At 42.6% G+C, this 14,318-nt stretch overlaps 2 protein-coding genes across 5 annotated transcripts; one reads left to right on the top strand and one right to left on the bottom strand.

Moving 5' to 3' along the window:
• Nucleotides 1–788: 788 nt before the first annotated feature.
• On the bottom strand, nt 789–3,801 carry RB195_003887 (uncharacterized protein; the record flags this gene model as incomplete). Of its 2 annotated transcripts, XM_064201746.1 has the most annotated exons (5): nt 789–842; nt 3,311–3,367; nt 3,444–3,577; nt 3,645–3,739; nt 3,791–3,801. In XM_064201746.1, 5 exons carry the CDS (start codon nt 3,799–3,801, stop codon nt 789–791), a joined length of 351 nt encoding a protein of 116 aa, XP_064057627.1. The 2 variants fall into 2 exon arrangements, with proteins under 2 accessions (XP_064057627.1, XP_064057628.1); XM_064201747.1 differs by lacking the exon at nt 3,791–3,801 and having other exon boundaries at nt 3,645–3,681.
• A 1,298-nt stretch (nt 3,802–5,099) lies between these two features.
• Nucleotides 5,100–11,256, top strand: RB195_003888 (uncharacterized protein; the record flags this gene model as incomplete). Of its 3 annotated transcripts, none has more annotated exons than XM_013439276.2 (11): nt 5,124–5,161; nt 5,275–5,353; nt 5,411–5,529; nt 8,497–8,551; nt 8,607–8,698; nt 8,774–8,929; nt 9,321–9,460; nt 10,090–10,193; nt 10,851–10,928; nt 11,005–11,121; nt 11,182–11,256. In XM_013439276.2, 11 exons carry the CDS (start codon nt 5,124–5,126, stop codon nt 11,254–11,256), a joined length of 1,053 nt encoding a protein of 350 aa, XP_013294730.2. The 3 variants fall into 3 exon arrangements, with proteins under 3 accessions (XP_064057629.1, XP_013294730.2, XP_064057630.1); XM_064201749.1 differs by having other exon boundaries at nt 9,321–9,454; XM_064201748.1 differs by lacking the exon at nt 11,182–11,256 and having other exon boundaries at nt 5,100–5,161; nt 11,005–11,175.
• Nucleotides 11,257–14,318: the final 3,062 nt, after the last annotated feature.

The following is a 14,318-nucleotide window of genomic DNA, read 5'->3' on the forward strand; positions in this document are numbered from 1 at the left end:
TTAAATCGTTCCATCACATACTCCAGGAAACACTCTTCAGCGGGAAATTATTAGTATCTCCTTCTTCTGTTTTTCTACACTCAAGGTTTGTCTTCAATTCCCGTATAGTTGATATCTAGTACATAAGATCTGCCAAACATTTATCTTTTTCGATGGCTTTTGTGTCCTATTCTAGAATAACTCTTAACTGTTTGGATAACAGATAACTTCCTACTCTTATCCAATAGATATTGTCTTCGACCAGTATCAGCGGAAAAGATACAAGATACCCAATTATGGCAAGAAAAATGCTGAGAACCTTCCTCATTCCTACCACTTTCTCTTCCTAACTTATAATCGGGTCAAAACGACATGAACCACGGACAGTTGTGCAAGCGGCTGCGCTGAAAGCGGCGCGGCGGAGCGCAAATCGCCATGGTCCCATCTTGCAGCCAGAGTGATATTGGAACAATTATATATCTAATTTGCAGGCTACTTTATAAAAATAACGCACTTTGATTCATATGTCCCGGGAAAATCCCACATCTTATCGAAGTATTTGAGAAAAGCCTTCCCTTCATAGCTAGTTAGCGTTAGCACCTTTTTTTTTTGCCTGCTACAGACAGAATCTTTTTGTATTTCTACAATTCCAACCTAGAAACACGGATTTTTATCTCATTTCTTAAATGAAATGTATGCAGTAGAAAACAAAATAAACAATATTAATGCTGCAGCCAGATCAGAAATGGTCGCATTATTTGGCCGTTGGTTTGCTTGGTTTTTCGTTGGGATTTATCCATTTGATGGTTTCACTTTTTCTCCTTCTCCTTCTCTTTATGTGGAGACAACGCACCGACAATCTCCTGAAAGTATACGGCGATGAAGCAGGAGTATAATCAGCTTGAGAAAAAGGTTTCTTCGCTATGCTAGGAATTACTACTATATTGGGATCAAATCTTACAACACGGTAATATAGTCGGTACATGTAATGTATTCAACTGGATCAAAGGAGTTGAAGTCGCTAAATATCGGGTTAGCCGACCCCACGCCTTTCTCATCAGCTACGAACTCGCTGGCCCTTTTTTTCGACCCTAGCGCAACAAGGGTTACACGTGTGCACCACGCAGTCTCCGTAACCCGCAGAAGATTAAGCGTAGGGTATGTGGTGGCGTCTGCAACTCCGCACATACAAGAGCATTCACGAAATCTAAATTACGGTCGGGTCAGAATGATATGAAGATCGGTGCACTTGCGTAAGGGGTTGCGCTCGAAGCGGCGGAGTGGAGCGTAGCGGTCAGGGTTGTGTTGAGACAATTGCTAGTAACACCCATCGTAGCAGTGCGCGATGATCCTACGTCGATTCCAACCGCCCTCTTCACTGTACCGCGCCGCTCCGTGCGTAGCCGCCTGCGCTCCATGTTTCATTTCGTTTTGACCATACTATAACATCTATCGGTTTTGATACTAACGATCCATTTGTCTGAAGTTAGTTCTAACCATGTTTTTATTCCCTTTGTTTTGTTTTTGTTTCAATGTCCATCATTTTGTCTCTTATGTATTCGTAATGCACATTTGTACATGTAGACTCTTGTGTGCGATTTTAGCCAATATGTATTTTGCCTTCTAATGTCTATCTGGTTATCCACGTAACTCTAACTCAAACTTTTTTGTTTAATATTCTTGGATTTGTTCTTGACATCCTTTGTAGTACTTCCTGTCATCCAATGTTGTCCCATCCACATAATAGTGCGAAGCGTTGGATGTGCCGGAGGAGGAACTAATAAGTTTGTCACAGAAACAGCTATGCATCATACTCGTATATAGTAGGGTCAAAACGACATGAAACACGTACGCAATTGCGCACGCGGCTTTTCTCGAGGCGGTGCGGCGAAGCGTGGTAGTTGGGAGAGTAGTGAAACTCTTACTGGTATCACCCATTGCTGCAGTTTGCGACGGTCCCAATTCGGTTCCACTTGCTACCTCCACCGCGCTGTTTCGAGAGCGTACGCAAATGCACCGCAAATACGTTCGTGATTCATGTCGTTTTGACCCGACTATATGCGATATACGCGACTATATGTTAATATGCGTTGACGCACGTAAGCCAACACCCATCACCATATGTAGAGATAAAGATAGCAATCATCTAAAAGCAGCGTATCACGAAACTGACGATGTTCGATGTTTCCTCCGGTTAATTATAGAGTTCGTAGTGTCTGCTACGAGTACGGGTATGACCCCGCTTAATTCTTTCTATTCGTCCTGAAAAAAAAAGCGTGGGAAATGGCGTTTCTTTCTACGGGTCATGTGGAAATGCTCCACCGCAGTGGACAGGCCGCATCCAAGAGCAAGCAGTCGAAATTCAATGACGTCACTTCGACAGCTTACTCAAATAAAACCAATGAATAGGCTGTTGAGGTTACAGGAGCATGTTTTCCTACGTTCTCGTACTTACGTCGTAGGAACAAACATTACGCACTCCGTTTTTCATGAAAATTAGGAGGGCTTCACCCAGGGCTATGCTCGTACTCGTAATCTTCACTCTGAACTCTTAATTTGGCCTCAGACACCTCAACATCGTCAGTTTCGTGATACGTTGTCTTTAGACAAGTCAGATGATCTGAGACAGACAGATGATCTGTCTGTTTTGCAGGTCATAGGTCGTTCATCATGCCTAATCCATCACGAATAACGGTGGAGCACTTTTGTATGGTCGACTACTGTACTTTTGAGATGAAAGGCTCATAAAGCCACTATTCAATTGCTGAAATCTACTCACATGGTCAGCGCGCTACCGCATCACATTTGAGTTCATTCATCAGCAGCCTAGGATCCTGACATCTCCGTACCAGTCGGATTATTTTCAACTGTAGGAAAGGAAATGGATCTCGGTAAGTAAAAGTCTATTGCTGGTTTTTTACATTAGTGTTTTACGATAAGTTAATGTTTTGGTTCTGCCAAGAGGCAAGAAGGGCTTCATTCACGATTTAGTCGCTTTCCAATAGGTAAATCATGGTTTATTGATTCAAAAGACCTAGGTCGAAACAATACTCGGAATATTAGATCAGATACATCGAAGGTAGCAGTTCATTCCTATCATTTCTATTCCCAAGAACTAGTTCGCTGTGGTGGTTTTGGGGCGACAAATATTTCAAATGGTTCAATGAAGCTGTGTAACCTTTTCGGCGAACGCTCTACACTACTCTATGAATTCCCTCAAATGTATCGTTATCAAGATTTAGAACGAAAACTTGAACGATTTGCAGTCAGTAAACAAGTGGTTGCCTTGCATACAATACGGCAAAAAAAAAAAATTTGGAGAGAAACCTACCCCCGTAGCATCATCATCATCAGAATAACTTTCTGATTCAGTAACCCGTACCACTGACTGCAAGAAAGGTTTAAAAGAACGCCAAAAAATCTTGGTTTTATTAGTAGAGAAGAAGTCCAGATATGTATTTTACCACATCATCTGACTCAAGTGTAGTCGTCACATCGCAGTTGTCGTACGGTTTTAACTCGTGACAGCGGCATGCATAATGGGCTGCGCGTAAAACAGCTTGTGACCTTTCGGACATTGGCGAATGTACATACGGCGCTGTAGTAGAAAAACTCGATTCACAGTTTATTTTAAAACATGGAGAAAGTCAAACAGTCCTACGTACTAAGCTCGCTCTTCTTTTTCTTTCTTTTTGCGTTCATGTAAAACGTGAAAGCTGCGGCACATGTTGCCACTATCAGAGAAAGGAAAAAAAGTCTTCTGGAAATCAGTAGAGTAAGATCAGAAGTGAGATGCAAAGTAAAGACCAACCTCAACACCATAATCACATAAAAATGAGACGTAAATGACACCTGGAATCAATTGTAATCAACTGACACGGGTCAAAACGGCTTCAAGCTTTCTGCGGTTGCGCTCGAAGCGGGGCGGTGGAGGTGGTGGTTGCGATCGAGGCGGGATCCTCGCTAGATCCATCCACTTCTGCAATCAGAGTGGAGGTAGCGTTGGTCCCAGCCCTGCCACAACCGCTGGCTGAACAGCGCAACTTCGCATTCAGTTGTTTACGCATTTGCACCGGGCTTTAGGTAGTATTTATATTTATATTATATTTTTATTATATAGTATTTTCCTAACATTTTTTTTTCAAAACGTTTGAAGAAGAACACAAGTATGAGCGACTAGTAAGAAAGTAGAGAAGGAAGTGTAATTAATGGGAAATTCTTGCTTGAAAATGTGAGCTATGACTATTAACTATAGAGTGTGTTAAAGGCATCACCCCACGAATCTGAGGTGGTGCAGATTTCAGGTGGAGTATTCGTATACGGGATGGGAGACTACGGAGAGGAAGGTGATTCCGTCCATTTCCTGCTAATTGCCGTAAAAAACGGCCCAGAAGATGCGGCGCCGCACAAGACTGGCGCGCTCCAACCGTACCTCTTGTACAAAATGGTGCGCCAAAACGAATGAAGCCGCATCTTTCGGGCCGTTTTTACGGCATTTAGGAAGAAATGGACAGAATCACCCCCCCCCCCCCCCTCTCTCTCTCCATAATCTCCCATCCTGTAAAAGAAAACTCCACCTGAAATCTGCACCACCTCAGATTCGTGGGGTGATGCCTTTAACGTGTAGTGCACAGTACGAGCAGTGTTAACTCCCGGGGAAAAAGAATTGTGAAAATTTGTTGTGTGTACAGTAGCGCCCATTATCTATCAAAAGAGCACAGCTTAGAAAGCTTTGTTTTACGGTGTATACGGTGGTCACGCGCGAAGTTTCAAATGGTGTTTCTGTTTGTTATTATTCATGGTGATTCCGCGAACGCAAGTTCACACCGATTCATATCGTTTTTTTTTTATCAATGCGTTTCATTATGGGAGATGAACGTCACACCAGAAAACGAAGCTAAGTGCGGGCGCCGGGAAAACTTTGGAGATTTGGATCTTTCTACCACTAAGTAGGAATGGGGATGTAAGATATTAGATAGATATTTGCTACACTTTTTGAACCACCGACATCGTAATATAGCAATGTGAATAGAGACCATTGCGTATCAGTTAAGAAGGCTTCATCCGCTGATAAATGCTAATGATGATAATTCGGAAGTAGTTTTGCCAACATTATGTCGATGTGTCTGCGTCGGACCGGTAGGATGAAAAGAGTGGAACCGCACGGATCCGTTCTACTGAGGTAATGTTTCAAATATTGAGGCGTGTTTGGTTTTCTTCGTTCACAATTTGTCTTTGCATTGAATGGAGATCCTCCAATAAGTGATATGCGAATTTTGAGAGATTTTTTTACAGTTCCGAGTCCGACTCAGATTCATCCAAATTTACTAACCCATCTACTAACAAGCACTGGTCTGTAGCTCAAGTATATGACGTGAGTTTGAGAAACATATGTTAGTTGGTAGCGCTCAATATTAAAAGATTGCTACAGAATTGGATCTACGTGTGGACACTGCCGCAGCACATTTCACAATCAAGATTTGGCGGTAGGCGAAAACCTTCAAGCGCATGCACCATTATTGCTTTAGCGATGGCTAGAGTATATCACAGGTAGGTCCGATGAAGGCTAAAGTGCAGATGTTACGGTTCAAAGTAAACTAGAAAGGTGTCAAAGTAAACTGGATATAGTGTCGAAGTCAATTCGCTTACAATGGCAAGTCGTTCGAGTTCAACTTAGAATCGTTTTGGGTTAATGAACGCATGTCTGACCTATTTGATTACTTCTAATCCGGTATACGAAGTCAGTCTCTCCTATATTCTCGGGGAAGCGGGAAACTATATCGAATCTGCAAAGATGAAAAGCTTGGCCAGCGTAGGATAGGGCGGTTGCAACCATAGACCGTGTGATCGCTGCTATGCCTGTTACCAACTGCGTTACACCCCTTCTATTAGGGATAAGGTTAACATTTATACTAAAAGCCTGATATCACCTGAGTAACTCAGTGAGTACGGAATGACAAAGTTTTATCAATAGATTGAGCGCAATTGTAAAGATTATTCGATCTGTGGAGACACTTTTGATCGGCTTGTGTGTTGTTTTGTCAGTCAGACTGATTAGCCTTAGGCCTGAGGTAGAAAAGGATAAGGGACTTGAATGTATGACCAGATAATGCTTAAATCGTTTTTTTGGTGGTACGCAACGCAGAAAAGAGCTTCCGCGATCAAGATGTCCTGCTTATCATCGAATTTTTCAAAGTTCTGTCTTCTCGAGAACTTTCTCACCTTTTTCGAAACGGGAAAACGTCATTAAAAAAACGAACCTAATTCGTTTGATGAACAATGGACTTGAGTATATCAAATATTCTACAAAGTAGGATTTTAGGTCTATCCTCACTGTTTCTAGCTGCAAAACACTTCAGTTGAGATGGGTAGGATTCATAGGTTGTGTGTGCAGTTACTCATGCATGTCAGCTCTGTTTGAAAGTTAAACAAAATCAGACCTGAGTTGTAAGATAGTTGGGAAATAAGAAGAATCTTTGCCATAATTTCTTGGACGGAAATCCCCTTATTGGCTGGTATGAACGGGCCAAGTAGATCACTGAAGCATTCTGAACCAGTACTGGAAGCAATGCTTGGAACAGCTGCATTGATTTCCAAAGAGCACATAAAGGATATAGGATAACGTTTCTGGCGTTGATCAATCCGCTTGGGATGCGCTCCCACGTTGACTTCAATTCAGAATCGTTTGAGGTTTACGAACGTGTAACGGACTTATACAATGACCTGCGGTGGCTAGCCGATGTGTCAAGTCAGTGTTTTTATCCTCTCAAACAAGTCTGGTACCAATTTATCGACCCCGGAGGGATGAAAGGCTTGGTGAGCACCAGGGTGGATTCGAACCTTCGATCGATCGTGCAGGAAGCGGAACCACTAACCGCTACACTACACCTACCCGAAAGAGCATATATAGAAGGATATCCAGTGCATGTAGATCTGTTACGAAACAAAACCGCAGACTGGTTTCATCTCTTCGAGCGGTGATCTCATGTGAGGAGGACGGAGTATGTACATATTCCTGGACTTAGTAATAGGGCTGAGGACTACTTTTTTTTCTTTACTCCTGAAGTACTAGTGATCTGGGCTACTCGCTGCCTAGAACCTTCAATAACAGACTTAGAAGTCTGTTATTGAAGGTTCTAGGTATTGAATCAGCGCAGCAGATATCCGGTCATAACATACTCTGCCTCTCTGACACTCCTTTCAGCGTTTATAGAAGCGATAACGTTGAGCGAGCGTGTCACTACCAGTAAATGATTATCGATCTTTATGATGTTATCTTCGTTCAGTAATTGTCCTCTCCGGAACTGAAAGCAAAATTCTCGATAGATACTCCACCCTCTATTAATTACTATTTCTACCTTATCTCGAGATTAACAACATCAAAACACAGACTCGAAGTCTCGAAAAAAAAGTCGAATCTCGATCGCAATTGTGTACGCTGCTTCTCGCTTCACTGGAGCGTAGTTCGTGAAATCCCTGCCGGCACACCCATCGCTGCAGTTTGCGACGGTTACAACTGCTGCCTCCACCGTGCAATTGCGGGCGCGTACGCAAATGCACCGCAACTGCATTCGTGATTCATGTCGTTTTGACCCGACTATACCGATTTTCAATTCAAACCTGATTTCTATAGTTATTCGCTTTTCAAATGCTCCTTTTAAAAGTTTAAGATTGTCAATTAATCGCAGTTTAAAAGCAGCACTTCACGAAATTGACGATGTCGGGACCTTTTCACGAAAAGATAGGATTGGGAATGTAGATCACGAGTTGAGCCCGATCACGCTCAATTTCCTCCGACTGTGCTCGAAAACGGCGGGGTAAAAGGACTTGGTGATCTAATTTTCCTAGTAATGTATATAGTGGTAGGGTATGATAATGTATTAGGTACCTAGTAATGTGCCACAATCTGCGAGCTCATGTGCACGCGCCTCGTCTCGTCGAGCTAGGGAGAGAAGGTCGCAGATGTGGCATGTTAGTAGCTGCTTGGTACGAAAATTCGGTCCCCAAGCTTGTTTCCCATGTCGTTTCTCACAGCAATTAGGGAAAATTGAACATTCGGGACTTAGGGATTACTATCACGCACGATCTGAGTTTCATCAGTTTTTCCAGGAGCGGGTGTACCGCAGTCGGTAATAGGGTCTGCTGTATCTGCACAATCGGTCGGATTTTCGACTCCGATCTAGTGCCTACCAAACCTTTCCTAGTATCAGACTTGTTTGAGAAGATAAAAACAATGATTCAATCATCGTCTGGGCCCCACAAGTTATTGTAGAAGCTAGTTCATCGTTCGTCGACCTCAAACGACTCTAAATTGAAGTGAGTGGCGCATCCTCAGCGGATTGATTAACTACGGACACTTTATCCTTTTACCCGCAAGGTTTTTTGGTTGTATTGTGTCTTTAATTCACAATTACACTTGATCTAGCATTCATAATCTAGTGCTTGTTCCACCACTGATTGTCGACTGAACTTTGTATGGCACGCATATTTTTGAATATCAAACAATGTTATTTTGAGGTCAGGAATGCGGTTGCCGTCAATGCCGCTGTCGAGAGAAGGAAATAGCAACAATGTGCGTCTTGAGGGACGAAATTAAAACCTAACCTCAAATATCAAGCATATTCCAGGAGGTCATCATTCCAGTGTCATTACTAGCCTTACTAACCAACTCAATCGTAGACGGAAATGCGGTGCATGCTCGAGAGATGGCGAAGAGACAGTGAGTACATCATTTGTTTGTACAGAGAAAACGAAGGAATTGCCCCTATAGGATTAGTTAACTGCCTGAATTTAGGAACTCACGAGTATCATTTGTTCCTGCACTTGACACATTCACTATTCCTCAAGGGATTGAGGCTCTTGGTGGAGTAATCCACGAAATCGATTACAGAAGTGTGCGTGGAATCACATGGAAACTCCTACCTCAGCACATCCAGCATGCTATTGATAGGTTAGAGTCATCTCTCATGGTGACCATATCAATATAAAAGTATGGAGCAGTTTTTGGCCAGTTGCGTAGGGCATCCCATACAACGATGTGAAATCCCGTCCAAGGGAAACCTTCAGACCTACGTTGTTGTAAAACTGTATTGCTGCACTGAAAATGTGCTTGCTATATTACCAAAACACCTTACTCCGCTGAAAAATTCCTCATACTAAAGCTATGTTAAAACGGAATGGGTGGGCACAGTACAAAAAGGATGGATATGCATTGCAACGCTGTCTTGACTTTTACTGGTATGATGAAAAGCAAAATGCGTGGTGTATATATTCTAAATTAGAAAGTCATTGTATGCACAAATTAAGATGTTGTACGCTAGCTCAGCAACGAGTGATTTCAGTGAATTTATCGCTCATCTACCTTCGCTATTTTTTGTGTTGATCATAGTTGAAAGAGCTGTTTTAATCATTCACGAAAGAGAGAACGGAACCATTGCAATTCTCGATTCTCATTCCCATATGCAAGGAAAGAGAGGTAAAGGTACACACTTTTATTAATTATTAGCAAATTTAATAGTAATTTGATAGCAATTGTATTGTTTTTCGACATCACCGTCCAACTATACGTATAATACGTATAAGAATGATAGTCAAAGTGCAAGGGAAACCTTCAGTTTTAATAAGACTGAGAAGTGAAATAGAAAGAAGGCAAGTCTAGTGAATGAACAGCTAGAGAGAGAGAGGGGGTGGGGGGTCCGGGCTTGATGCATTAGTTGAAAAACGGAGAAGGTTCCAAGAAAACCTTTATTAGCAGAGTATTCATTAATACAAACGTTTTTGCGTCCAACAAAGTTGAAATACTGGGATATCTAAGAATATGTGAAGTAATAGAGCGTATTGCATTGTTTTGATGCGAGTGCTAAAATGCTGGTGTACATCTTTGTAAGACTTTTCAAATTTAAACCTCTATTTCTCAAATAGGGTATTAATCAAGTGCTAGTATTAATCCAACTGCATTGGAAAAAAGAATCCCATTGGCTTTCTGATATTTTTATGGTTTGAAAAAACCTATGATTTAAACAGCGAAATGAGCTGTTGTTAAAAACATCTTTTCGCTTTTTTAAAATCCATATCTGTATGTATGCATGTATTTGCTTTTGGACGTTTCAGGTGCCGTAATAGCGATTTCTCACATTGCCAACTTGCGTCGGTTTACATCTTTTGTCTGTCAAAACCTATTTCCTGAAGTTTATAAAATGCAACCGGAGCAAATGGTTAGAACATCGTTATATTATTCCTGCAAAATACAGAACTTTTTAATTGGTTGAATAGTGTTAGTAGAAAAACTCTTAACCCCATTCTTATAACCTACTCAGCAGTAATTCAGGAACTGAGTTGTGACGAAACTTTTAGTGGGACAAGCACATGCAGTATTAACAGCTTTGATCCAAATTCGTGCATTTGCCTTTGACTTGACAAAGGATAAAGGAAAAAGTGTCTGGCCTTAATCAAGTCCATTTAAGATGTGCCACTGCGTTCACTTTAATTCATAATCGTTTGAGGTTTACGGATGTGTAAATGGCCTATGCAATGACTTGCTTTGCACAATACAATGACCTTTACAAGCAACGTTACACCTTTCAACCAATGGAAATTATTGCATCTATTGTTCACAAAAAAACATGTAATTATTTGGGTGTAGAGGAAAGATCTTTTCCCCCAAAGGTTTTGTGTGTAACACGATAAGAATTCACAAGTGTAGCAGTATCCAGCGAATCCAAAAAGGAAAAAAAAAACTTCTTGGCGGTGGTTCAGAATGGTGTTTTTCAAACAATTATTAGAAGAACCTCTAAAATACGCCAAACTATTGGCTCGATTGCGATTATAAGGAATTCTCCTCTAGGAGAAAAAATCATGCCATATAATTTTAGCTATTCGAAATATCATGCATACAATATTGTGGTCCAGAAAAGAGCAACGAGTCAGAAGGACAAGCGATCAAGGCACATGTTAGTGGGAAACGTCTACTGAATCTTTCTAAAACGTTTTTTTAGTGCCTCATGTAAGAGATAACGTGCATTGCAGGTTTTCCCACGACCAATAAGATTGTGCTCTGGTGAGGATAGGCTACCAATTCCATCGTCGTGCATGGACTCCGAGAGGATAGCAGGATCAGGAAGAGATTGCACAGCACCGCAAGAAGTCGATGGAACTAACAGCAGTGATCTACAGAACACCAGTTTTATCGAAACATGAATTCAGAATACGGACGAATCATTTAATGGAAAGCTGCTCAATAACAGAACTGAAAGATTAGGAGAAATTGGAAGAAAATGAAGAAATAAAGATAATTACGACATTTAAAACGATTAGAAACATCACACACACACGACGACACTAAATAGAAGAAACGATCAACATAAAGACGTTTCAAACATTCAAGCATTTCAGAAAAAAAAAACATCTTGAGGTCTGCACCCAAGCGCCAATGTACCGAATTCGGTGAATAATTTTCAAAATGTGCGCGATATACATCTCATTCCATAAAACTCATACCGGAAAATATATAGAGAACATCATATCAAAGACTACGAATTCCACGTCGCGTAGAACCAGGGAAGGATACTTGTCTATAATCTTCACAGAATAAGAGTTATGCAACACCCTCAGCCTCGATAATACTATGTCTCAAAATTATTCCCATGCCGGGAATCGAACCCGGGCCGCGTGGGTGAAAACCACGAATCCTAACCACTAGACCACATGGGATTTGTGGGTTCCGAAGGATACTTGGCTATAATCTTCACAGAATAAGAGTTATGCAACACCCTCAGCACCGATAATACTATGTCCCAAAATTATTCCCATGCCGGGAATCGAACCCGGGCCGCGTGGGTGAAAACCACGAATCCTAACCACTAGACCACATGGGATTTGTGGGTTCCGAAGGATGCTTGGCTATAATCTTTGCAGAAGAAGAGTTATGAAACACTCTCTGCACCGATAATACTATGTCCCAAAATTATTCCCATGCCGGGAATCGAACCCGGGCCGCGTGGGTGAAAACCACGAATCCTAACCACTAGACCACATGGGATTTGTGGGTTCCGAAGGATACTTGGCTATAATCTTTGCGGAAGAAGAGTTGCAACACTCTCTGCACCGATAATACTATGTCTCAAAATTATTCCCATGCCGGGAATCGAACCCGGGCCGCGTGGGTGAAAACCACGAATCCTAACCACTAGACCACATGGGATTTGTCGTTTTGGAAGGATACTTGGCTATAATCTTTGCAGAAGAAGAGTTGCAACACTCTCTGCACCGATAATACTATGTCCCAGAATTATTCCCATGCCGGGAATCGAACCCGGGCCGCGTGGGTGAAAACCACGAATCCTAACCACTAGACCACATGGGATTTGTCGTTTTGGAAGGATACCTGGCTATAATCTTTGCAGAAGAAGAGTTACGCAACACCCTCAGCAGCGATAATACTATGTCCCAAAATTATTCCCATGTCGGGAATCGAACCCGGGCCGCGTGGGTGAAAACCACGAATCCTAACCACTAGACCACATGGGATTTGTGGGTTCCGAAGGATACTTGGCTATAATCTTTGCAGAAGAAGAGTTGCAACTCTCTGCACCGATAATACTATGTCCCAAAATTATTCCCATGCCGGGAATCGAACCCGGGCCGCGTGGGTGAAAACCACGAATCCTAACCACTAGACCACACGGGATTTATGGGTTCCGAAGGATACTTGGCTATAATCTTTGCAGAAGAAGAGTTATGCAACACTCTCTGCACCGATAATACTATGTCTCAAAATTATTCCCATGCCGGGAATCGAACCCGGGCCGCGTGGGTGAAAACCACGAATCCTAACCACTAGACCACACGGGATTTATGGGTTCCGAAGGATACTTGGCTATAATCTTTGCAGAAGAAGAGTTATGCAACACTCTCTGCACCGATAATACTATGTCCGAAAATTATTCCCATGCCGGGAATCGAACCCGGGCCGCGTGGGTGAAGACCACGAATCCTAACCACTAGACCACATGGGATTTGTGGGTTCCGAAGGATGCTTGGCTATAAACTTCACAGAATAAGAGTTACTCAACACCCTCAGCACCGATAATACTATGTCTCAAAATTATTCCCATGCCGGGAATCGAACCCGGGCCGCGTGGGTGAAAACCACGAATCCTAACCACTAGACCACATGGGATTTGTGGGTTCCGAAGGATACTTGGCTATAATCTTTGCAGAAGAAGAGTTGCAACTCTCTGCACCGATAATACTATGTCTCAAAATTATTCCCATGCCGGGAATCGAACCCGGGCCGCGTGGGTGAAAACCACGAATCCTAACCACTAGACCACATGGGATTTGTCGTTTTGGAAGGATACTTGGCTATAATCTTTGCAGAAGAAGAGTTACGCAACACCCTCAGCAGCGATAATACTATGTCCGAAAATTATTCCCATGCCGGGAATCGAACCCGGGCCGCGTGGGTGAAAACCACGAATCCTAACCACTAGACCACATGGGATTTGTGGGTTCCGAAGGATGCTTGGCTATAAACTTCACAGAATAAGAGTTACTCAACACCCTCAGCACCGATAATACTATGTCTCAAAATTATTCCCATGCCGGGAATCGAACCCGGGCCGCGTGGGTGAAAACCACGAATCCTAACCACTAGACCACATGGGATTTGTGGGTTCCGAAGGATAATTGGCTATAATCTTTGCAGAAGAAGAGTTGCAACTCTGCACCGATAATACTATGTCCCAAAATTATTCCCGTGCCGGGAATCGAACCCGGGCCGCGTGGGTGAAAACCACGAATCCTAACCACTAGACCACATGGGATTTATGGGTTCCGAAGGATAATTGGCTATAATCTTTGCAGAAGAAGAGTTGCAACTCTGCACCGATAATACTATGTCCTAAAATTATTCCCGTGCCGGGAATCGAACCCGGGCCGCGTGGGTGAAAACCACGAATCCTAACCACTAGACCACATGGGATTTATGGGTTCCGAAGGATACTTGGCTATAATCTTTGCAGAAGAAGAGTTATGCAACACTCTCTGCACCGATAATACTATGTCTCAAAATTATTCCCATGCCGGGAATCGAACCCGGGCCGCGTGGGTGAAAACCACGAATCCTAACCACTAGACCACATGGGATTTGTCGTTTTGGAAGGATACTTGGCTATAATCTTTGCAGAAGAAGAGTTGCAACTCTCTGCACCGATAATACTATGTCCCAAAATTATTCCCATGCCGGGAATCGAACCCGGGCCGCGTGGGTGAAAACCACGAATCCTAACCACTAGACCACATGGGATTTGTCGTTTTGGAAGGATACTTGGTTACAATCT

The sequence above is a fragment of the Necator americanus genome, chromosome IV (genome assembly GCF_031761385.1).
Source record: "Necator americanus strain Aroian chromosome IV, whole genome shotgun sequence".
Lineage (NCBI taxonomy): Eukaryota > Metazoa > Nematoda > Chromadorea > Rhabditida > Ancylostomatidae > Necator > Necator americanus.